Here is a 24,792-nt window from a genome sequence, read left to right on the forward strand (position 1 = left end):
GAATGGTTTCCCATTATACGTGATCGTAAAATCACATCATCCAAACCAGTCCTTCAGTAGATCTATTGTAGCAAATATGGCAATGTGCCATTAAGTGATCATCATCTCAATCTGAACATAGATAGCAAATACCAGTAGAACTTCAATCGTATTTAAAGTTGATCAAGCACTTACAAGCTACAGTACTAAGCAATTTTCACTAATTGTTCAAAACATGCAGCAAGCCAGCAAGCATGCCATTTCCACTCGAATACAATTTGTGGAACACACACTGAGTAAACGTATGCTCATTGCACATTTGCACCCAAACCGTTACAAGCCAAATTGTAATATCTAGATTGAGTGTAGCAGTTACAACTCAAGGAACTGGAAAAGGATACCGCATCTAGCGGGGGGTACTGCACTCCATCTACTTGCAACTGAAACATCTCTAGTTGATCAAAATTCACCTCAACTGGTAACTGTGCATATCTCAGGGTGAACAATGCGTGGCATGCACACTTGTGTACGAATCTGAAGTCCGTGGAATACATCAATCAATCTTTACTGATGAGAAGAGGTAGTGCACGAAGGCGAACGATGTCAAAAAGCCAATGGTTCCAGTTGCTAGCATGATTGCAAATGCCATGAGGAATGAATAGCCGACATAAAGCATTGCAGAGACAGGTCCGCTCAGGCTTCTGAGGTCAAAGACCAAGTAGTTGATGGAGTAGAGGAACACGTAGAGAGCAACAGAACCTGAGGCGAAGAAAGCCTTCCACCACCACCTCCAGTCCTCCACACAGAGATTCATGTATGTTAGGACAACGGACACCTCAGCGCAGACAACAACAAGCAGCAGCAGGACAATTAGCAGGAAGCCAAACACATAGTAAAACCTTCCAAGCCAGATGCTCGATAGAATGAAGAAGAGCTCAATAAACAGGGTTCCAAATGGTAGCGTCCCTGCACCAAGGACAAGAAGCCATGATGGATACTTCCTTGCAGGGATCTCTCTAGGGATCTGATTGGTTCTAACAGGGAATTCTATTTGCTCTGCTCTTGTACCGAGAAAGCCACCAACAAGAGTCAACGGTACAGAAATGCAGAACCATAGAGCCAGAAGGGTGAAAAATAGTGAGATAGGTAAAGCCCCAGTGCTCTCGCTTTTCCACAACACAAAGTTTAAGACAGTCAGGACTGTGAACATGACACCAGGGAAAAAGCAGGCAGTCAACCAGGACACTGATCTCCAACCTTCAGATGTGCCCTTAATAGTCCTCCAGAACCGAACACTGACATAACCAGCTGCAATACCAAGGAAAAGATAGAGAACAATCATCCCAGTAAGCAGCATTCCTCTTGAGGCTGGAGACATGAACCCAAGTGTGGCAAAAACGATTGTTACGATTGCCATGCCCAAAATCTGAACCCCATCACCGATCATTATGCATAACAGCTTGGAGCAAGTTGGCTCTCTGAATACATCTCCTACTACAAGCTTCCACCCAGATAGTTCCTCATTCATCTGTGCTTGTGCTTCCTTGTCAAGCTCTTCATACCTGGTCAGGTCCCTCCTGACAGTTCTGAGGAATATAACAAAGACGATTCCAGCCAAGAACAAGATCACCATGAGGGAGTTCATTATAGAGAACCAGTGGACCTTAGATCCAGCCTCCATCTTCAGATAAGCATCCCACCTAGATGGCCACCTGATATCACTCTTCACAAACTCGACGTCATAAGTGAATGTAATCCTCTCCTGTTGCCTGATCACTTGGGCCTTCTTAAGCTCCACAGGGCAGTCCACCGGGTCAATGCTGTCATACATGTTAAGCTTAGAGAAATCCTCAGCATTACGTTTCACACTGCAAGGTGTAACCTGAAATCCAACAATCTGATATCCAGACATCCCCTTCTTGTCTATCTCTGAGATGACACCAGATCCTTCTTCTCCAGTGCCAATGATTTCCACATTGCTGCCCTCATACTCATGGACCAAGACCTTAAACTTCAAATGGTTGATGATATAATCCTCTGAGCTACCAGCTGGAGAGTAACCAACAGGGAAGCCAGTCCACTGTACCGTGACACCATTCTGCTCAGTGAAACGCATGACAGGCAGATTGTCCAGCATCATGTTGACCTGGTAAAGATCGCGGGCGCGCTGCTTAAGGAGCTTTGCATCATTATCATTAAGCCCTTTTGTGGTGCAGAGGAAGAGGGATTCATTAACATTCACATGGAACCGGTAGGGCGAGTTGTCGATCTGGTCACCCATCAGCAGCTCACCCAGATTCTCGGCGCTCTTCTTGATGCCACCCTGGGGGCGGCAGTACGGCAGGCTGTAGTAATTGAAAGGCATCTCTGTCTCAATGGACGTGAGCGAGTTCACCTTGGCAGATATTGACTCGCCTTGGGAGTATGTGTGCATGTAGCTGCCAGGCAAGTAGAATGCATTGCCTGGTGAGACCAGCAGTAACAGCACAATCCATAACAGTGGAGCCATAAAACAGGAATTGTGCGGCGCCCCAGCCATCTGAACACCTAGAACATGCGCGAGCCAACCTGTAACTGAAAATGAAAATGTTATATAGATCAGTAGACTGAATATTCTCCCAAACCATGGTACCTCAAACGCCATCGTTTGGACAGAACAGAACTGAACTGAACTGAACTTATAATGCAATTGCAGAAATCTAGTACATAACTTTCTTGCGTAGGGTATCGCAAAACCCCTCTACTCCCAGAAAAATCTAGAACATTAATATTTTCTGCAAGGTTGAAACTGGACAGCCTGCATAAAACATAGAGCCAAACTAGCACAGCAATTTGTACACACAAGAATATGCAAATTCTGCAGTAACATGTCCAACAGGTATACATGCTGAGGCACTTGTCAGCAGCTAAGACATTGCAAAACTTCATGCAAAAACCTAACTAGGCACTAGTTAGCCAGCAAACGAACAGGCATGCCATTTTTAAGTCCTATCCTAAGTTTCTAACAAGCCGAAAAATGTAAGGTATGCCAGAAATTGAGGCACTATGTGACTGCAAACCACTAAGCAAGCAAGGTATAGTGCCATAAAGCAGTGAGCGCATAGAACAAGTTCAATACCCGAACGAGGGCGGGCCTAATACAGGTGCAACCATCCCTCTGGGAATCTGAAGTAACCTTCCGCAGAATTCATCCAACACCAAACCGCCAGTTTCACAAGCTACCGACCCGCACGAAACCCCGCTCAACTGAACCACCAACCCTCCTGGCCTCCTCTTCCCGCAAGAATCCCCAGCAACCCCCGCGCCACGAACGAAGCAGCGCTGCCTAATTTGTCCAGAAGCTCGAGGATCTGTCTAAACGAACGCAGAGATCTACAGCAAGCAACCGCGCGAGAGCCAGAACCGGTAGATTAAACCGCACCACCGCGCAGCTCCTACGGCCGAGCCCCGAGAGGAAGGGACGGCGGGCGGCGGGCGGGCCGAGAAGGTTCTAGAACGAAAGCGCGAGGGGAGGAAGCGTACCTGGCGCGCCGGGCGTGCGGAAGCGGGAGGGTGGCTGGGAGACGGGCGTGGCGTCGGAGGGCACGGGGAGGTGAGGTGGGAAGGGGAGGGGATGCGCAGGCGCAGGCGCTGTCGTTGGTGGGGTGGGGCCCATCCGGGGCTGGGGTGGCGCATCCAAAATCTTCTTGGTGATGGGCCTGGGCCGGCTGGTGCCTCTCTCTCTGCTCTGGTGGATGTGGATCTGATTCTCTGCTGCTTTCGGCATGTCCTTGTTATGTCCCGAGGAACCAAGTGATCACGAGTGTCTGATTCTTATTGTTGGGCCTGAGATCATATAATGGAATGGACTATAAATCTTGTTGCGGTGAGTTAAGTCGGTATGCAGTAACAGAAACTTAAACTTATTGCCTGAGCTTCCCCCTCCTCTGCCCTATTCTTCCTATTCTTCCCCATTCTGCTCTTTTCATCTTCGATTCCCTCTCTGATTTGCCCCTCTGGTGAATCCTACCCCAAAAGGAACGTAATAATTGGAATGTAGAGCCTATCCACCACAAATTCCACCAAAAATTTTTCTCGATTCCGGCCGGTTCGTCCTAGCGCCGCGGAAGCCGAGCAAGTTCGAGACCCTGATGTCGACCTCCATGGACGAGCTGAAAATACAGAAGACCCAAGATTCTGCCTGGTCTGACGATCAATTAGTTTGTTCAGTTTCTGAGCCCAACATTGAGAGTGAACTGCCTGAAATCAAGTCTGTGCTATCCAACGACAACCACCTATTTCAGGAGCCCTCCTCTCTTCCACCTGCAAGACAGTGTGACCACATTATCCCACTAATCCCTGGAGCACAGCCTGTGAATGTCAGATCCTATAGGTATGCTCTAGCTCAGAAAACTGAAATTGAGAAACAATTGTTTGAGATGCTGAGACAAGGAACCATCAGATTCAGCAAAGCCCCCCTATGCCTCACCTGTCTTACTAGTTAAGAAAAAAGATGGAACATGGCGTTTCTGTGTTGACTACAGACACTTGAATAGTATCATAGTGAAAAACAAGCACCCTTTACCTACTGTGGAGTAACTCATTGACGAACTGGCTGGGGCAAAATGGTTCTCCAAACTGGCTGAAAGCTGGAGAGGAGCACAAAACTGCATTTAGAACGCACAATGGCCTCTATGAATTCTTGGTAATGCCATTTGGGCTTACCAATGCCCCTGCAACTTTTCAGAGCATCATGAATCAGATATTTGAGCCACTGCTGAGGAAGGGTGTTTTGGTGTTTATGGATGATATTCTTGTCTATTCTCCAACTCTAGCATCACATGTGGAACTGCTGATACAAGTGTTTGATATCATACAACAGCACCACTTCTTCATCAAATTCTTTAAGTGTTCCTTTGCCAAACATGAGATTGAGTATTGGGGTCACTGCATTTCTGCTAAAGGAGTTTCTACTGAGCCATCTAAAGTAACAGCATTCAACAGTGGCCAACCAATCTGAAGGAGCTAAGAGGATTTTGGGGATTAACTGGTTATTACAGAAAATTCATAAGACACTATGGTATGATTACTCGACCATTGACTTTACTGCTGAAGAAGGGCACTCCATTTATGTGGTCTTCATCCACAGAAGAAGCATTTTTTACTTCTGAAGAAAGCTATGGTGGAAGCTCCTGTGCTGACAATACCTAATTTCACCAAGCCATTTATCCTTGAAACAGATGCCTGTGATTATGGGTTGGGAGCTGTTCTAATGCACGAGGGACATCCTATAGCTTACTTAAGCAAGCCAGCAAGCCTTTGTGTGCTAAGAATCAGGCTTTATCCACTTATGAGAAAGAGTGTATGGCAATACTCATGTCAGTAGAGAAGTGGCGCCCTTACTTACAAGTAAGAGAGTTCACCATCAGGACACACCATAAAAGTTTGTTATATCTGACTGAACAAAGGGTGCACACAAAGCTCCAGCATAAAGCTCTACTCAAGCTTATGGATTTACAATTCAAGATTGTTTACAAGAAAGGGGTGACAAATGCTGCTGCTGATGTGCACTATCCAGGTGCCCTACATCACCTACTGTGCTAGCTATTTCATCCTGCACACCTGCCTGGCAAGATAATCTGATACAAGGTTATGAGGAAGACTCAGACGCAGTTATTGACTGAGTTAGCTGTTGCCTCTCCCAACAGTAAGGGATTTTCTCTCAACGATGGAATATTAAGATTTCATGGAAGGGTTTGGGTGGGCAACAACCCTTTGGCACAGCAGCATGTCATACAAGCCCTACACGGTAGTGGCATTGGCGGCCATAGTGGTTTTCATGCTACCTACTACAGAATTAAATCACTATTTGCCTGGCCTAAGATGAAGGAAGCTATCAGAACCTACATTCAGAAATATTCAGTATGTCAGCAAGCTGAACACATTAAGGTACCCGGTCTGTTGCATCCCCTAGCAGTACCAGTGGCTCCCTGGACTACTGTTAGCATGGACTTTATTGAAGGGTTGCCAGTTTCCAACAAAAAAGATGTGATCATGGTGGTGGTTGATAAATTCACCAAGTATGGCCATTTCATTGCATTGGCTCATCCTTTCTCAGCTCTACAAGTGGCCCGAGCCTTCATGGATCACATCGGTCTACCTGAATTTATTATTTCTGACAGGGACAAGATATTCACAAGTCACCTGTGGCAAGAGCTTTTCAAACTGTCAGATACACAACTGATGATGAGTTCCTCCTATCACCTTCAAACAGATGGGCAAACCGAGAGACTTAATCAGTGTTTGGAAGCTTTCCTTAGGTGCACAGTTCATTCCTGCCCTAAACAGTGGTCCAAGTGGTTACCTATAGCTGAGTTTTGGTATAACACCTCATTCCATTCAGCTCTGCAGCATTCACCTTTTGAGGTCCTTTATGGTCACAAACCGAGACACTTTGGCATACAGAATCTGTCAGCTAGTTCTGTACCAGAATTGAAGCAATGGTTGTAGGATAGGGAATTGCTGACCAACCTCATTCAGCAGCAGTTGACTAGAGCCCAATAGCGCATGAAGGCTCAGGCGGACAATGGCCGCTCTGAGAGATCGTTTGAAGTGGGGGATCTCGTGTATTTGAAACTCCAACCATACATCCAGTCGAGTGTGTCAACCAGGGTGAGTCAGAAGTTGTCTTTTCGCTTCTTCGGCCCTTTCAGTGTGTTGCAAAAGGTGGGGAAAGAGGCATATCGTCTGAATCTTCCACAAGATTGCAAGATACATCTGGTCGTCCCTGTGTCACAGCTGAAGAGACACATTCCTCCTTATTCTCAGGTCAGCAATGATCTGTCGGCAATTCCATCTGATTCGGAGTTGGTTGTTATGCCGGTGGCTTTCGTCGATCGGCGATCTGTGCGGTATGGCTGTTCTGAACATGCTCAGGTGCTGGTTTAGTAGCAAGATCTGCCGACGGCCATGACCACTTGGGAGAGTTTGCACGATCTGCGCCGCCGCTTCTCTACTGCTCTAGTTTGGGGGCAAACTGGATTTCAAGGGGGAGAGAGTGTTATGTACCAGGGGAACCAAGTGAGCGCGAGTGTCTGATTCTTATTGTTGGGCCTGAGGCCATGCAAGGGGACGGACTATAAATCCCGTTGCGGCGAGTTAAGCCGGTATGCAATTACAGAACCCTGAACTCATTCCCTGAGTTTTTCCCCTCCTCTGCTCTGTTCCTCCTCCCTCTCTGATTTGCCCCTATGGTGAATCCTACCCCAAAAGGAACGTAACAGTCCTCCTTTCCGTGGTGCGCCACGTTTTGCTATTCTGGGACATCGCAATACGATGATGAGATCTTGGTAAACTTGGATGCCGAACGAGCCACTCAACTCATGAAAGTTACCAAAACCAGTCGAGAGTGGCAGAGCTGACCAGTGTTGATGAGCCGAACAGCAAGCAGCCAAGCAGTAGAGACTAGAGAGTAGATAGAAAACGGAAGGGACAATAACGCGGCGTACAGCTGACCTCGGAATGTCTTCGACGTTAGGGCCCAAAAATGACTGTGGCTCGGGCCCAGGAAGAAAACTAGACCGATGCTGTAACTCCGGGCCGAGACATTCATTCGCAGGCCGGAATTAGCAATGAGCTCAAAGAAGCAGCGCGAGCTGCTGGATGGGGCAGGCCAGATTCTATTAGGCCCATCAAAACTAGGCCCATTTGAGCTGCGCGACTCCATGTCGGCCTACGTTTTCACTTCCATCAAGCTGCACCCCACACACTCGCACATCCACATTCCAACTCGCCGACCACTCCGAGGCATCAAAGCAGCAGACGCGATTGATGCAGATCCCCCCCCCTACCCGATCTATGAAGATGGAGAAGCTCCTCCGATGCTACGTGGTAGTAGGAGCGCAGGACTGTAGGAGCTCCATTTGCGGATCCTCCGTGAAAGCGACCACGTTGAACAGTGCGCCGGCCGCATTAGCTGCCGCCCGCCGGCGCACGCACGCGCCGCCGACGGTTGCGTACGGCGGCCGCCACCCGCGCTCTCGCCGCCCGCCCGCCCCCGCGCGCGCGTGACGAATTTACGCCCGCCGCGGCGCGCGCGCGCCAAGTGCCGGGCAGCCCAAGCAGGAGGCGGACGGCAGGCGGGGGCCCCCGCGCACGTTCCGCGTCCTCCCCTCCGGCGCGCCACCGGTGGAACCGTGGACGCATTCACTCCTCCTCCGCCCCGCCACGGCCACGGACGACGCGCGGAACAGTGCGCGGCACGGGATCCGACGCAGCCGCGACGACTGGGCCAGGCCTGTGTATACGTGTTCATTCGTTCATTGATCGTGCTGCATGGACCCTGGGCTGACAGGATCGCTGGAGGCGTAGTAAATGGCTCTACATTCCTGCTGCAGGGACGGAGGTGAGGTGAAGCCTCCCTGACGCGACGCCTTTAACCTCGCCGGCCGGGCACGAGCCGGCGGGCGGTGGCAAGGAATTTAACCGTGCAGGGAATGAATTGAAGGAGCATGCTGCCTGCGTCCGAGCGATTTTACTCGTGCCCTTTGTTACCTTCTGCACGGGGGACGGGGAGGGGCTTTCAATTTGCGGAGCAGATGCAGAAGCAGAACGAACGTAGGCGCACAGTGATCAGAGTTAACGCGCTGCCTGCCAAGCATGAGCACTGGGTGCGGGTGGGGTTGATCCGGCGGTGCGCGCCCCCGTGCGTCAGCGCGCGAGCCGCGGAGTGGGCGGCCAGGGGCGGGGCAAGCGGCCAAGCGGCGCTACAGAAGAAGAATCTCTCTCACCAGCCGCGCGTCCTGTGCCCCCCAGCGTCCCAGCCCATCACCCAGCGTCCCAGCCGCGCCGCGCGCTGTCGCGTCGCGTCGCCAGCTGCTCGGCCGGGCAGCGCGGCACATGCACGCCCCGCGCGTCGCGGCCGGCCTCGGCCGCTGCTGGCTTCCTTCTCGCCAGGCTCGTCTGCGGCCGAGAGACGGGCCGGGCGGCCGGCCGCGGCATCCGATGCCCCGACGTTCGGCGGGGACGGGGGACGCTCGCGGGAGCAGCAGCGCGGAGCGGTCAAAGTGAACCGGTGGACGCCGACCCGTGACACGACTGGCCGTGCCTTGTCTCGTCTCGCTACGCTACCACGGTGGAGCTTTTCCGTTGCGTCCCGTCCGCGTCCGGGCATCGTGCGAACGGTTACCGACTCTGACAAGTGGCGCACCTAGTAACACACAGATTGCCAGATTGGGTGAGAAGGTGGGCATTGCCTAGTGGCGTCCCGTAGCGACAGGCAGGCAGCTCTGGGAGTTTTTACCAGCTGCTCCGTTTCCAGTTTTTGAAAAATGGTCGCCCGGACTGAAAATGGCATGCTCCTAGTACTACCACGACTCCGTTTCTCAAAACAAACAAATACTTACCACTGCAAGTGAAGTACGTGACTACCGGGCAGCAGCATTGATGGCGAGAGGCTGTGCAGGGGAGCCGGCTGCCGGGCCGGCCCGGCCGCCTCACATGCCTGCCGCGGCACCACACGCCCATGTTGGCCTCTTGGCATCAATGGCGCGCCGAGGCGCCTGGACGCAGCCCCACTCCCACGTCGCCGGAGCCCTCCCCCACCTCCACGGCTCTCCTCGCCGCGCGGCATCTCCCTCCCGATCCGGCTCCGTCCCCACAAAGCAGCCCCGCCGGCCGGCCGCGAGTCCATTACTGCACCTGCGCCAGTTCGTTAGAGTTTCGTTCGTATTGTTCCCGCCGCGACCGCGCCGGGTCACGCGAAGGGCGTACGGCCCCCGGCCAATCCGTGGCGCATCATGAGCTCATGACACGGCGACCCAGCTCGTGAGCGGCCTCCCTCGCTCCCGGCGCCGGTGATCCTGGACCAATTACGAGGCCATCATCAGCCACCACCATGGATCCACCATCATAACCCGGGCCGGCCGCACGCCTCCGCCCGCGCGCGTGCCGGCCAAACCGCTAGAAATTACGAGGTAATGATGGCGCCGGCTGCCCGGTGGGGGCGCCGGTGGCAGCGGAGACGGAGCACGCGCGCGACGGCGCGTCTTTTTTACCACGGCCAGGCTGGCTCGGAGCCTCCGCTCGGATTTACGGGGGCGGCGCCACGCCGGGAGCCGGGCCCCGCCGCGCCGGCGCGCTCTTTTTGGCAGCGGAGCTGGCGGCAAAAGGGCATCACGAGGCGACGCCGATGCATCAGCCACCAGGGTCCAGGGTGAGGCCGACGCAGAGCCGCAGAGGCCAGGGACAGGGAGGCCTTGCCAAGTTGGCCTGCTGTTCGGGCGCAGCACGGGGTCGTCGGCTTCTCCTTTACCTGCGGCGCCTGCGCCTGCGCCGGGCCGCAGCGGTGTCCCGTCCTGTTACTGTTTTGCGAAGCGGTAATGTTGCAGCTGGTGTCTGTGTTGGTGACAGGAACGCGACGCTGTGGCCTGTGCAGCGGCTAGCTTGCGGCGAGGCGTGCACCGCAGCATCAGGGGAAGAGATGGAAAGACAGAGGTGCCACGCTGTACGATCCGCACTGTTGCCGGGGTACACGACACGACGGCAGGCGGGGCCTCGTACGTCCCGTGCGGACTGTGGAGGAGAGCTCCGTGTGCAGGAAAGAGAATGGGGAGCGAGAGCCGAGCACCCCTTAGGCCCTGACCAAACCACACACACGGGCACCAACGCTATGCGCCATGCCAACAGACCTGCTGGCTGCTGCAAGTTGTGTCGCATCGCATCCATGCATGCCGAGCTCTCTCGCTTGGCCGCCCGTAGATCGCCGGTAGAGGCCCGGCTCGCTCGCCGGTCGATCCGTGCCGCGGCCAGCGAGGGGGGCCAGAGCCCGTGAGAAGACAAGCAGGAGGCACGCGCGCGCGAACGAGACGACGGCGCGGTGGACGGACGCGTCCGCGGATCGGGCCAAGTCACGCGTCCGTGTCGATCTCCTGTTCACGTAGCCCACTTTTGTACGCACGCCACAGCCACGTACAGGCCTGGCTACTTTTGTACGTACTTCGGGGGGTCGCAGGCGCACAGCTGACACGAAAGGAACCCTCGGCGTGTGTTTACAGTTCCAGGGGCGGGAATCACGAGGCGGCTGATGGGAGTTACGGACGCTGATGACCTGACCGACCGGCTGGCTGTCCGACTGGTTTACTGAAACGATACTGAACCGTGCCATGCAGCTGTGGGGGCAAAGGAGAGCAGCGTTCCCTTGGTCCTATGCGCGTGTCGTTTGCGCGAGACCGTGCCGGCAAAAAGATGCATCGGCTCGGAGCCAGCCAGCCAGCCTCGGAGGGTTAAAAAGCGGCGGAGGGGGTGCCTGTGCGGCTGTGCCTCTGCAACTCTGCTCGTCGTCCTTTCTTGGATGGGCACTTGGACCAGGTTTGTGTGTCCAGCCAGCCGGGTCTAATCGGTCATGTCGCTTCTGAGACCGATCTTAGGTTTTCCATGGCTTGCAGGTGCAGATCGAGCATGTTTCTGAGGGAAAAATATATGGTGTGACAAATGTTCCATGATAGTATGCAAAGTATTTATAAGTTGGGAAAAATATATGTTTCATCATGATGAAACCGGGTGCACGTTGTTTCCGATACCATTAATTAACAAAATCGATTTAAATGGTGTGACAATCTTGGGAACCGTCCGATAAAATACCCTGCACCGCATGGACTAAGTGACTGTTTGGAGGGGGGTTAAATTTTAGTTCCGGTCACATCAGATATTTGGATACTAATTAAAAAATATTAAAGATAAGATAATTACAAAACTAATTGCAGAAATGGAGGCTAATTTATAAGATGAATTTATTAAATCTAATTAGTTCATAATTTAATGGTGTTGTGCTGCAGTAAACATATACTGATGATGGATTAATTAGGTTTAATAGGTTCATCTCGTAAATTAACCTTTATTTATGTAATTAATTTTAAATTAATATTTATGTAATACTTCTAATTGGTGTTCAAACATCTGATGTGACGGGATTAATTTTTAATTCGGCAATATCGAAAAAAATCCTAACCCGTAATTTTTATCCCGTCCTCTATACTCGCCCCTACTTTAAATGGTCAATAATGACTGGATGCGAAATTTATACATAAACTCAAATTTGTACTTTGGGAGTCACCAACTGACAGACCAAATGGTTCAGCATATCGATCAACTTCCCATATTAGGACATAGATGTTTGTGTCGTAGGTCCCGTTTCGATCCACCGAGCTAATTCATTAGCTGATTAGTTGGGTTGAACCAGCTAATTAGATAATTGATATTTAGTTTGTTAGAAGATATTTAGCTGCGCATTAATTGGCTCCGTTTGGATCCACCATAGCTATAGCTATCTTGTGGTGGATCCAAACATACCGTTAATCGAGGATGAATGTTGTTACCGTGGGTGGGCGCCTCCCACATGCAACAGGCCGGAATTGTGCTTAATTCTGTTATATCCAGAAAAAACTTAAAAAAATTAACCCAGCCATAAGATTTGCAATTCAGCTCGATCCAGGCAAGGCATCATTTGGCAATCATGCGTGTGGTGGTACAGTTCAGATTTGCAAATGCAGCGACACTGACACCACCCGCCGTCCCCCCACAGTACAAACCCAACTCCCACTACTGGAATGAGCAAGCACCCGCCCGGCACCATTATTGCCGAAACTTCTCACGGGGCACTCAGCCACACAGCCCGCCCCGACCGATCGTCCGGCGAGACCACACGCGATGGGAAAGAATCCCCCGGCCGTATCCCCGATCTCCCGATTGGACGGTGACGCCAACCCCACACCCAACACCGCGCACCACCGTTAGATCCGCCCCGGCCCTCCGGCACGCCGGTGCGCGCTGCTCTCCGGTCGCATCAGTTTTTCCACCCCACCTGCACGGGCGCGGCCGGTGGTCCCCCGGCGGCGCCGCTCGGCTCGGTCACGCGCGCCGGAGCGGTTGGAGCTCCCGGCGACCGTGTTCCCCTTGGCCGTGGCGGCGCGGCGTTAGCGTTACCGCCTTACCGCTGCGGCCGCGCGCGCCGGGACAACGCCGGGCGCCGGGGACGAGCGGCTCCACTCCAGGCTGGGCGAGAGCGAACACGCTCGCCCGGGCGGTCCAGATCGGGTTCGGATCTCGAGGCCCCGTGGATCGAACTGAAAAACTGCTGGAAATCGGCCGGCGGATCCCGGTCGTGTTGGTCCCTAGCGTGCCCTGGGTTTTGACCGCACGGTCTTTGAAATGTTCACCGTGACGGGAGGACGGACGTGATGACGCGCTGACCGTGATGTCAGGAGCAGGCTTACGCCGCTAATCACACCTTGCCCTGGCTTCTCTCGCCGTCCCCCAATTATTGGGCTGCCTGCTGGTAGCAAACTCTTCTGTCCTGTACCGCTCCAATGAACGAATTATTGGGAGATCGAACGGGCGTGGCGGATCTTGGTGACCACCGGCCGCGTACGTGCGCTTGCTCCCCGCGCGGCGAACGGTACAAGGGCTCGTTCTGTTGCGTTGCGCGGCATCGAGATTCAGAGAGCGCCGCTCCTGTCAGCTGGGAGACGTTGTTGTTACCTGTTCGCTCGTTATGCCCGGAGGCAGGTTGGGAATACGGCGAGACGCCTTTTCCGGCCGGGCCCGAGCTGGAGCCTGGAGCGGAGCACGCACGCTGCTACTCGCGCCGCGGCCGTCCCCGGCGAGGACCGCCGGTGCCGCCGCCGCGGAGCCGGCGCGCGTGCTGCTCGGCGGCGGCATTGATAGACCCGTGGCAAGTGGCGTGTTGGCCTCTTTGGTCGCGGGTGATGTGGTTGGGGGCCATCATTCCTCGCGATCGAGGCAAGTTGCCTGCACACGCACGCATGAACTGCAACTCTGCATGACCCGCTGGAGCTGGGCGTCACGCCGTGAACCTGAAAGCGAACGCGGTCGATCGCCGGCCCGGAGCCTTCCATCGATCCCTAGTACACCGTCGCGTAGGCGCGCGTGCACGTGTCTCGCCGGCCACGATCGAGGAGCGCGCAGGGGGGAGAGATGGATACGTGTCCCGGCAGCGGGCAGCGGCACATGGGGGTCGCCGCGGGCCGGACCGGCGGCGAAGGTAACATGCGGCCGGGCGGGGCAGGTGGCCGAATGGTTAAGCTCAGGCACGTCCGGCCCGTCCCTTGCAGGTGCATGCAGCTGCAGCCTGCGGGGCAGAAGCCAGTAGCTAGCCACGTTCCGCCTGCGTTGTTCAGTCACCCACGTCGTCGCCGCGCCTGGTCGTCACGCCCGGCCCGGGCGGCGGCCGTCTGGGGCTCCAGCAGCGTCGCAACACGAACGCGCTCGTGCTGTCACCAGTCACCACGCGTCCACCACACTGGCGTGCAAGAATACTTTTATCACCGACTCGCTCGCTCGTTGAAGAGATTATTTCCCGTCCACGGCCGCCATGATTGTGCACGAGACGGAGCTGTGTACAGAGCCTCGTGTGGTCACGCTCAATGGAAGTCGGCCATGGGCATGATAAATAAACAAAGGAACAAACGAAGGTGTAGAAAAAACAAAACAAGATCGATGCAGGGCAGAGAACGCTGTGCCCAGCCATGGTTCCTCGCTGCAACTGCAATGCTGCTGCACGCCGAGCCTCTGGTGAAGGTGGAAGAAGCACGGCAGAGACTGGCCTGCCGGCCATTTTCCACCCCCGATGCGGAGCCGTCAGGCGATGACCACGGGCCCATGATTCGTGGAATGTTGTTGCGCCGAAAGCCCTGCCGCTGCCTGCCTGCCCAGCTCCACCACGCCTCCGCCGGTGGACGGTGGTGGGTGCGCCGCGTCCATGGTGAAGGTGCCTGTGCCGCTGTGCGTCTGCGGAGACGGAGCACGGCGAAGCTCGCTGGTCACCTGCCACCGCCAGGCTCACAGGCTGTGCCAGAGGCGCAGCAAGAGGGAGACGAACGCAGATGCCCCGAGGGCGCGGTCCATGGACGGCGGCCGGGGAGGTTAGGTTGGCCGCTGGCACGACACTGCCGCGCTGGGGTCGGGTGGGGACGCGCGCCACGGCGGGGCCTGGAAACCGGGCCTGCGCGCGCACCTAACTGACGTACGGTCCCGAGGGCGGACCGCAACGCGACAAGCTCCCTCCCCCGTCCCATCATCGACGCCAACGCCAAGCCCCAAATCTAATCGCTGTCCAACGCTAATCTACGCGTAATCTAATCTGGAGTAACCACCTAACCTAATCTAATCCGAAGAAGTCTCGAGCCGGTCCGGATCCCGTCCCCCACGCGCGAAACCTACGGCTCATCTGCTCCCTGCCCGCCGTACCCAGAGCGGTGGGATGGGAACGCAGCGCGCGGCCGCCGCGGCGGCGCGCACCCACCCGGCGCTGCCGGCCTCTGCCTCCGGCCGCGGCCGGTGGTGGGCTGCTGCCTCGGAGGCCACCACCGCGGCGCGCCGTCCCGTCGGCTCGTCGTCCTCTCCCACCACCACCAGTGCAGCACAGCACGTCGACGGCCGCTAGTGCCGGTCCAGCCGACGCGCACGCTCTTTGTTGACGACCAAATGGTGGTGTCCCTTGTGCCGCCCTTTCTCGACCCACCGCTGCCGCCGGCCGCGCGTTTCGTTCTCGCCTGCGTGCCCGTTCTGGGCGTACGCGCGCGGCGTCTTCCTGGTGCTCCTCCCGCGCCACTACCGTCCACCCCCGCCCTCTTGCCCCTTGCCTCCTCCGGTTTCGGCAAAAGGAGGGAATCGGAAATCAATCAGAATCGAACAAAAGGAATAAAAACTTTTTTTTTTGATAAAGATGGCAGATTCGCCACTGTACTGTACTGCTGCTATCTACTTGCTCTTTCCTGCATTATCAGTAGCACATTTTTCTTAGCTTTTCCTTCCAATGTTATCTCAGAAAGTTTTAGCGTTGGTAGCTACGTCCTCCGCTGCTCCGTCGTGATGGGGGCTAATGGCGGTGACCGTGCAGACGGGAGAGGAGCCGGTGCGCGAGCGCTGTCGCGCGCCGAGCTGCCAAAGCGAGGGGCGGCGCTGATGGTCGCTGTTGCGCGACCTAACAAAGGCAGAGGCGCAGGAGGGAGGATAGCTCGCACGGAGCTCTCCTTCACCTACCCTCCAGCGACGCACGCTCTTTGCCATCCTCCCCTTTACCTTTTTTTTACTAAAAAAAAAGTTTGTGGTTTCGCCTGATGTCACTTCATTCGTTCATGTTTTTTTCTTTTGAAATAATTCGTAGTTCTCCTTGGGATCAGACTGTACAGCACATTGTACTGGCGACGATAGCTACGTACGTGTACGCGTACAATGTATGCTAGCGGCACCGGCGACGGTGATGACGCGAGGTGGCCGGAGCACATGACGCGCGCACGCCATCGCTGTTTGTCCAGCCGATAACGTTGTGATGAGACGGACGGCGATTAGCACCGGCCGCCTGAGCTGGAGCGCCATGATGGCGGCACGGCTGCTTCAGCTTTGCGGCACGGCTCATCAAAGTGGCCGGCGACGGCTAGAGGCCACCGGAATCGGCATGTGGGAAACGAACCTTCGCGAGACAAATTCTATCCCGACAAAGCGCTAAAGTCGCTCCTTTTGCGTTTTTTTAATCGGCCTTCTCTCTTAAGGAAGAGTTTTGGATCCACTACTTTTTTTATATTAAAAAAATAGAAAGAGAGAGCAGAGGTTTTGGATCCACTTCATGGCGTGGCAGCTTCAACGTAGGGCACTATGCATAAAAAACCGATCAACCATGCAGTACCTCGACGTTTCCAGTACACAAAGCGAGGATACAAGTTCTCATGTCTTCCATCAAATGTTATCCTCACAAAAAAGTCACCCAATAATAACGTGATGACCGTATCAGTTGGTTATATAAAAGATATCATATTTTCTTATTACGGATAAGAGCCGTGTTCGAAAACTCCATGAAGAGATCTATTGCGTATATAAACTTTGAGGCGTGCTAGTTACACGCTTTATATTTTCAAATTTACACACCTCCCTACTCGTAAGTCGTAACTCATAACCCATAAGCCCTAATTTATTAGGGTGGCTCATTTAACCCTTGTTGGCTTGCTTCGTCTTACATTAAATACAAGTTAAGAAGACGCGTGCATATTGTTTTCACCAATAATATACTTCCTCCATCCTGCAAAGACTGTTCGTTTAGCCTTGAAATTTTATCCCACAAATAATGTTCTTTTAGATTGTAATAAAATACATCTAATTAAAACAATATCAAATACCAAGAAATAATTGCATAAAGAAGAGCATGGAGCCAATCAAATGCTTAAGTAAACGTTACTTTTCAGGTTCCAATGCATTTGTATTTATTAATCATATAGAGAATCAAATAAACAGTATGATCTTCAATCACAATTACTATAATTAATTAGGTAATTAATTAGGTGTAACATGGTCATTTTTTACTACTATTAATATGTCTGAAATTTTCTAAACAAACAATCTTTGTGGGACGGAGGGAGTACAACTTTAACTTTAGATAATTATTTTTTTGATAAATCAAGTAACATCTACTTTTGTAGTTTTTTATATCAACCAAGAACAATTTTTAAAAATTCTAAAGTAAAGCGAAGAGTACTTAAAACTTGACAATGTATATTTCGGCATAGAATGTTGTTTCTCTTCTTTGATGTTATCCAAAATTTTGCAGTCTTACGTTCCTATCATTTGTAAATATCTAAAGCGGACTTCTATTTTACCTACACTCGCACTAGCTATCCGTAATTTACATTAGACTATTTCTAACATGTGACCCATAAGGTTACCCAAATCCAAAATAGATCTTCGACAGTACTGTTTCATCCTCCAACAGAGTACCTACAGGAGACCTATTTAGTATAACACGAACCGCAATCTAAATCTAAGCATCCTCTCTCCTGAAGACCCATTTCTAGAAAGGAAAGCGTTCTTTTTAGATTTTATTTAGATCTTATTAGTGGAGAAGAACAAAAATAGATATTAAACTATTTACTTGTAGCGTCATACAAACGCGAAATGAATCATGTATTTTGGATGTCATTGTTGTAGATAGTCTTAAACCACCCTAGTAACGCCCTTGGCAAAAGTGATTAACAACCAAATTAAGGCTGGTAGTCAGTTACCATACCATTTTGCCATAAAACAGTCGCATGAATCTTGATGGCAGTAAACAGCGGAACGGGGCTCTATCCTCCCGATCCCAAAAGGGCGCGAGAGAGATCTGAAGAAGAAACAATCCAGGTCCACCTCATCTGCCGGAAAGCGAACGCGCCACATTTTCAGGCGATAAAAATCATTCCTTTGGCCCCTCTCTCTCTCATGGAGGAGAGTACTACCATTTATCTTTCCGCAACAAAAGCAACGTCTTCTCGCTCGTCTACGCGTACGTATACACGGTGTGTTTCCGGATAAAAATACGGTTATATAGGAGCCGAGAGGCAGTGCCCACACCTCCCTTCCAGTTACCAGCCCCAGGAGGAGCAAACTGAGAGCAGACAGAGCGGCACAGGAGGAGAGAGGAGAGAGGAGAGAGAGGAGGGAGCGGGAGGGGGGGAGAGAGAGAGAGACAGCTCCAATCTCTCGCCTGCCCTAGCTGCCGAGATTCTTGACCGGTTCCAAAACAAAAATGTGAGATTCTTGCTCGTCCGTGAGAGATTTACCGCGTTTTGTTTTCGTTCATTTCGTGGTTTTCGGATCTGTTTTTGACCAGCGAGTTACCGGGTGCGTTTCCGCGGCGGGAGTGGCGGTGGTAGTAGCTTCGCCGTTCGTGTGTTTGTTTTCGGTTCTGGCGACGGATTCGAGCTGTCATGTCAGGCTTGATCTTTCGTTTTTATTCTCTCTGAGTTCCTGGGTCGAAATAAATGAGGGGCGCGCTGATACATGCTGTTTCTCTGGGTGGAATTTATGGCGACGCTGCTTTTAGTAGTAACCAATGCAGGTTCTTCTTCAGGTCCTGGAAACTGCAATCTTTTTTTGGCCCCGAGATTTGGTCCTCTGCTCCGTTTCTTCCTGCTCAGATCTGTGGCGCAGGGTTCGCTCCTGCCGCGCTACCAAATGCGCCTTCTTTTTATTATGGTTGCTGCAGCGCACTGATCATTCCCAGTATTTCTCCCGCAGAGGGTGGAGGTTGAGGAGTTGAGTGGCCATTGGAGCGCGACGTCTGAGCTGTGCGGAACCCAAATTTGACGACGAAGATGTCGGGTATGGGGGGGGGGGGGGGGGGTGGAGGGGAAGGGGTCTGCGTTCTTGGTTTCTGGAGATTGCATCTTTTTCTTCGGATCCTTTGTGATGGTTAACGCGGACCCGTGCCAATCTGTTGTCGCAGTGAGCCATGCGGAGGACATTGAGATATCGCTGTGCGACGGCAACTCGGAGGACGAGCGGCGGCGGCGGAAGATCGGCTCGCTGCGGCGGAAGGCCATCCACGCGCTCAAGAAGCGTGGGAGGCGGCGCGTCGACTTCCGCTTCCCGCCGGTGGCGATCTCCATCGAGGACGTCCGCGACGCAGAGGAGGAACGCGCTGTCGCCGCCTTCCGCGACCGCCTCAACGCGCACGAGCTCCTCCCCGACAAACACGACGACTACCACATGATGCTAAGGTCTTGTTACGATGCAGAAAAAACTCCTCTTCCGTTCATTGCCTCTGTTTGGATAGTTTTTGGTAAATGCCAGGATCTAAACTTGCCAGACGAATGTCTCATCACAGGTTCTTGAAAGCCAGGAAGTTTGACGCGGAGAAGGCTATGCAGATGTGGGCGGATATGCTGAAGTGGAGGAAGGACTTCGGAGCTGACACCATCCTTGAGGTGAGCACTTTGAACTGCAAGACAACCCTGGGAACCAGATTCTCTTCAGTTTTTGTTTTGTTAAAAAACCGATGGTTAATACGACTGCTTCGTTCGTGTGTTTAGGATTTTGAGTTTGAAGAACTGGATGATGTGCTGCGCTACTACCCTCAGGGCTACCATGGTGTCGACCGTGAGGGCCGTCCGGTGTACATCGAGAGGCTCGGGAAGGTGGATCCGAACAAGCTCATGAACATTACTTCAACGGATCGCTACATCAAGTATCATGTCCAGGAGTTTGAGAGGGCCTTCAGGGAGAGGTTCCCAGCCTGCACATTGGCCGCTAAGAGGCACATTGACTCCACCACCACCATCTTGGATGTCCAGGGTGTGGTATGTGAATGATTCTCATTCTGAACTGTGCTTGCAGAATGCAGATCTTGTGTTGTTGTCTCCTCAATTTTCTTGTTATCTGCAGGGGCTTAAGAATTTCTCTAAGACTGCTAGGGAACTTATTAACCGTATGCAGAAGATTGACAGTGACTATTATCCTGAGGTAACTTCACGTTTAATGATATTCAGTTGATAGTATTTTGCCTGGTGAACCAGTCAAGTTTATTGTGAGAAATGCAGACGCTGCACCAAATGTTTGTTGTGAATGCTGGCAGTGGGTTCAAGTTGATCTGGAACAGCGTGAAGGGCTTCCTTGACCCAAAAACTTCATCCAAGATTCATGTAAGTTCCAGGAATTATGTTCCATCCTTAGAGGTCATTTGTTTGCTATAACATTCATCTATTTCTTCTGTCTGTAGGTTCTTGGTTCGAACTACCAGAGTAGGCTTCTTGAAGTAATAGACTCGAGGTAGGTGGAAACGGCATTCATCTGAACTCATTCTCTAGCTGTTTTCAACCTTCAGTTCTTGACATTTGTTAATGCTTCTATTTTCTCAGTGAGTTGCCAGAATTCCTAGGTGGTTCATGCACATGTAGTGACAAGGGTGGTTGTCTTGGATCCAACAAAGGGCCATGGAATGATCCTTATATATTGAAGGTGCCATTTCTGCATTGTGTTTACCTGGATATATTTTCGTCTATACGCTATACTTGTTTTATTATGAACTGATACATGTACTATTTGTAGCTGATACACAATTTGGAGGCTGGATGTGTGAGGGAAATCAAACCTGTTTCTGAGGGGGAGGAAAGAAGCTGCTCTTCATTTCGATTGGAACAGTTGAAAGTAAGATTGTAAAATGGCATTCTTCATCTGAGTATTGCAGCAAGCAGATTGCTTCCCTGGATTCTTGTTCTAATCTTGTATATTTGGCTCTTTCAGTGGCAGGGCATGTTAAGTGATACATCAAATGCGGAATCAGGATCTGAGGTTGATGATTTTGGTCCATCATATGTTCAGAAATTTTCAGACTATGGTTGCCTGACTCCAGTTCATGAGGAAGTATGTTTATCCTTTCATCTCTTTTCGTACAGTTGGATTTAATTTTCCCTGTTCTCTTAGTATCACAAACTGCATTTGTCGGGCTGTGCCCTTGTACAAATGGTACATTTCAGCATATTGATTTTTTGTATTTATTTCTGCCATAGGTAAAGGGTACAGACTGTGCAACATACTATAGCTGTGATGATCAGAGTCATCCGGACATGGGTCCTGTATCTTATAGTGGAGCACGGCGTACTACTGAAATGGTCCAGAAACAAACGGCTGATTTTAGGCAATCTTCTACCAACACAAGGCCTCGTCACCTAGGTATCTTCTTTTCCTATCATTTTGGTCCAATGAATTGTGAATCTAAAATTGCTAGTTAACATATTATACAGTGCAAGGACAGTGAAGATTGTGTACCTCTTTCTCGTTTCATATTATGTTGCAGCTCTGCAAGACGAAATTTCTATTTACCTGAAACATTAGTAGTTGTTATTATTTGAACACTGTCATTCATACATTTCTTGGGACCATGGGCCTCGACTGAGAACACTAGTAAATGTTGGATGGACTTTTTGGTACCTAGATGGTTGGTATTGACATAATATGGCTTGAGAACTGAAGTGTGGCCTAGATGGTTGGCCCAATGTAGGACTGATGCATTTATTGGGATGCAAACTTACAATCTTGAATTGACTCATGGTAGACTTTCATTGATAAATACAGCGAATAATTTTCATGTGCTCTACTGCTTGAGTTACCAAAAAAACTTAATTCATTGCAGAATGGACACTACAGTTCATTTGTGCTAGTTTGCTAGGCTTGTTTGGTGTGGACTTATGTTCTTGGACCCTTCGCTGCAAGAAGCATTGTTAACTTTTGAAAATTATTGGCAGGGAACGATGCACTTAATGTGGATGGTACAGTTGCTCAAAGGGGTTGGGAAAACATCGTTAAACTTGTAGTCACAGGCTTGATCAAGCTCTTTACCTTCATCCGGCTTTTCATCTCTAGAGCTGAGGGGAGGCTTGAGAACGTCCATCGTTCTGCCCCACCAGTAATCCTAGCACCAGAGAAGCCTCGGCCTTGGACCGTCAGTGATGAAGAGATGTGTTCCTGCTTACAGCGGCTTGACAATCTCGAGTCGTTGTGCAACCATCTTGCCACGAAACCACCACAGATCCCAGAAGATAAGGATCTCGTACTGCTGAGCTCATTTGAGCGGATCAAATCTGTTGAGGCTGACCTTGAGAGGACGAAAAGGGTAAGTTCTTACAGTTACGCAAATCTTGGTTGCGTAATGTGTCGAATATCATAGTATTGTGATCGACCATTTAAATACCCACATTTATTTACTCTGCACCATTAGAGCTATGTGACCATCTAGCTTTTAGCCAACCTGATCTTTATTATTGCTACTTATTCTCCTATGATTCTATGTGTGCAGTGATTCCATCTTTGTGTTTTAGTAATAGCATTCAGGGGTTCTTTGTTTGGGTATGGTACAGGCCCTTAACTGTACCACCTGGGGTTCTTACCCTATTTTCTTCTTAATATATTGATGCGCAGCTCTCCTGCGCTTTCGAGAAAAAACTCTTTAGATTTAACACTGCTTATTGCATGTCAGGTGTTGCATGCCACGGTGGCGAAGCAGAAGGCATTGGTAGAGGCTCTGGAATCTGTACAGGAGTCATCTAGAGTTAAGGTACCTATACTTTTACAGTTTATTACCACGTTGTATGATTGCTCTGAAGTGAATTACATACTACTATAATAGAGTGCTAAGCTGAACATCTACCCTTCCTTTGTGCAGAAGAGGATGTTCTGTTCATAGGATATGGAGTAACACCAGATCCGGACCATGTCGTCGACGTTAACCACCCGTGAAGCTGACGCTTGAAGCTGCCAGTGCCATTTTTGACCCCGCCGACTTCAGCCGCCTCCCAAGAAAAACTAAGAAACCTTTCGGAAATTGAAAGAGAAGATCGCAACCCCCTGTTTGCTTCCTTTCATTCCCCATTTTGTAGCTGGTTCCTGTCCTCCTGCGTCCCTTTTGGCGGCCCGGGTGAATGCTGCGCCGCGCCAAGTCCAATGTTTTTTTGCTTGGCCAACTCGTCCCACGGCCGACTCAGGGCTGAGAGCCGAGGTGACGGTGATTCGCCTTCGAGAACTGCTGAAGTTGCTGTACTGACCCCCTCCCTGGCTGGAGCTGGAAGAAACACATCGGCGAGCTTTGTATCAATTGTCCGTGTACATGCGTCCATCGATTCTGATGGTGATATGCTAATACAGATTATGACATGGTCCTCTGCGTTCTCTTCTCTGTTGGTTTGCCATCGATTTGAGTTGACTCGGTGGCTATAGTGGCATGTATTGCGTACGAGAGGGACTCGGGCGCGGGCCTCGCCGGCTGTCTGCGCTCGGCAGGCAGGCGTACTCGTCGGCGCAGATGAGGGGGCCCTCCCCGTACCGGCACCGACGAGGCGGCGGCGCCCACCTGCGGGTTGCCGCCGGCCGAGGTCCACCTGCGTGCCGTGCGGTTGCCGTCGGTCGGTTGGCCGGTCAGCAGGTGTGCTGGCGGTAGGCTCCAGCGAGTTACCCGAGCCCGTAGCCCGTAGGGCCGCGGCTCCACTCCACTCCCTCTCACGGAGGAGGAGAGATGCAGGGAGCACACGAGAGCATCCATCCCCCACACCGCGGCGTGGGCCGAATGAAGCGAGAGACGGGCTGGCTGTCCGTATTGGATGGATCCGAGTAGCTGGGCCTGCCGACGTATACGGAGGCCCAGGTCAGAGGCGGAAGAAAGCATTCTTTCCGGTGGGCCTCCGTTCCTGGGCCCAAGAAAGCCGAAAAGCACTCGGGCGATATTGCCCGCCCGCGGGCCGCGGATCGAAACGACAGGGCCGGAAGAAACAGACCAGTTACGATTCGACCAGACCAGAGCGGGTTTTCAGTCCGGCCCGAGGAGGTGCTTTCCACCGGCAGTGGACTGACTTGTTGACTCCTCGCTCGTCTCCACGCCGCGCGCCTCCGGTCAGGGCAAGATGCTTACGCGCTAAGCAAGAGGGATTCGCGCCCTGTTCTTGGCTCGTCCCTGCCGTCGGCGTCGCCGGCGGAGAGGCGAGATCGTCAGCAGCCTGCCCGGTTCGCCGGGACACCCGGGGGTCAATCAGATCGCCGCGTTAAGGAAGGGAAGAGACGCCACGCGCTCGAACGTTCCGAGGCTGCAGGCGGATTCTCCTCGAGCGTCTTCTTTCGCCAGTGCGTGCGACGGAGTAGTCACCCTAGCAGTTTTTTTCTTCCCGGCCCATCGGGTCGCCGCTCCGTCCGTACGCTATCGCCCTGTCAGCTTCGATCAGTACGGAGAATGGGAGGTCCGAACTCCGAACCCTTCACAGACAAGGAGCTCCTCGTCATGCACACCGGTCGTCGTCTCCTGGTGACGCTCGAGCTACGTGATCCGATCGATCTCCTTCTTTTACCCGGCCAGCCCCTCCAGAACGCGAAGCTAATTGCACCGTTCACCTTCGACTTCGAGTGGCAACAGGTCGGCCTCATCTCCGATCCATCACCGTCTCTCCATGGAAAGCTGAGCCTTCTTCCGCGGAGTCGTGGCGGGGACGGGAGGGTTAAGCCTCTGTCTGTCCAGAGCCTTCTCGCTTA

General features: G+C 52.1%; 2 protein-coding genes across 4 annotated transcripts; one reads left to right on the top strand and one right to left on the bottom strand.

The window, feature by feature from the left end:
* Positions 1 to 120: 120 nt before the first annotated feature.
* Positions 121 to 3,618, bottom strand: LOC112896909 (transmembrane 9 superfamily member 12-like). Of its 2 annotated transcripts, none has more exons than XM_025965030.1 (2): positions 3,502 to 3,618; positions 121 to 2,553 (listed from the first exon to the last, which is right to left on the bottom strand). In XM_025965030.1, the coding sequence occupies exon 2, from the start codon at positions 2,516 to 2,518 to the stop codon at positions 533 to 535; it is 1,986 nt and encodes a 661-aa protein (XP_025820815.1). In that variant the 5' UTR covers positions 2,519 to 2,553; positions 3,502 to 3,618; the 3' UTR covers positions 121 to 532. The 2 variants fall into 2 exon arrangements, with proteins under 2 accessions (XP_025820815.1, XP_025820817.1); XM_025965032.1 differs by having other exon boundaries at positions 121 to 2,547; positions 3,502 to 3,611.
* Positions 3,619 to 18,254: 14,636 nt separating this feature from the next.
* On the top strand, positions 18,255 to 23,452 carry LOC112898409 (phosphatidylinositol/phosphatidylcholine transfer protein SFH6-like). Of its 2 annotated transcripts, none has more exons than XM_025966732.1 (15): positions 18,255 to 18,531; positions 19,021 to 19,104; positions 19,229 to 19,502; positions 19,610 to 19,709; positions 19,815 to 20,081; positions 20,167 to 20,244; positions 20,322 to 20,423; positions 20,501 to 20,550; positions 20,640 to 20,739; positions 20,830 to 20,928; positions 21,025 to 21,144; positions 21,291 to 21,453; positions 22,026 to 22,393; positions 22,757 to 22,834; positions 22,943 to 23,452. In XM_025966732.1, exons 2-15 carry the CDS (start codon positions 19,098 to 19,100, stop codon positions 22,961 to 22,963), a joined length of 1,827 nt encoding a protein of 608 aa, XP_025822517.1. In that variant the 5' UTR covers positions 18,255 to 18,531; positions 19,021 to 19,097; the 3' UTR covers positions 22,964 to 23,452. The 2 variants fall into 2 exon arrangements, with proteins under 2 accessions (XP_025822517.1, XP_025822518.1); XM_025966733.1 differs by lacking the exon at positions 18,255 to 18,531 and adding an exon at positions 18,596 to 18,934.
* Positions 23,453 to 24,792: the final 1,340 nt, after the last annotated feature.

This window comes from Panicum hallii, chromosome 6, assembly GCF_002211085.1.
Source record: "Panicum hallii strain FIL2 chromosome 6, PHallii_v3.1, whole genome shotgun sequence".
In the NCBI taxonomy this organism is placed as follows: domain Eukaryota; kingdom Viridiplantae; phylum Streptophyta; class Magnoliopsida; order Poales; family Poaceae; genus Panicum; species Panicum hallii.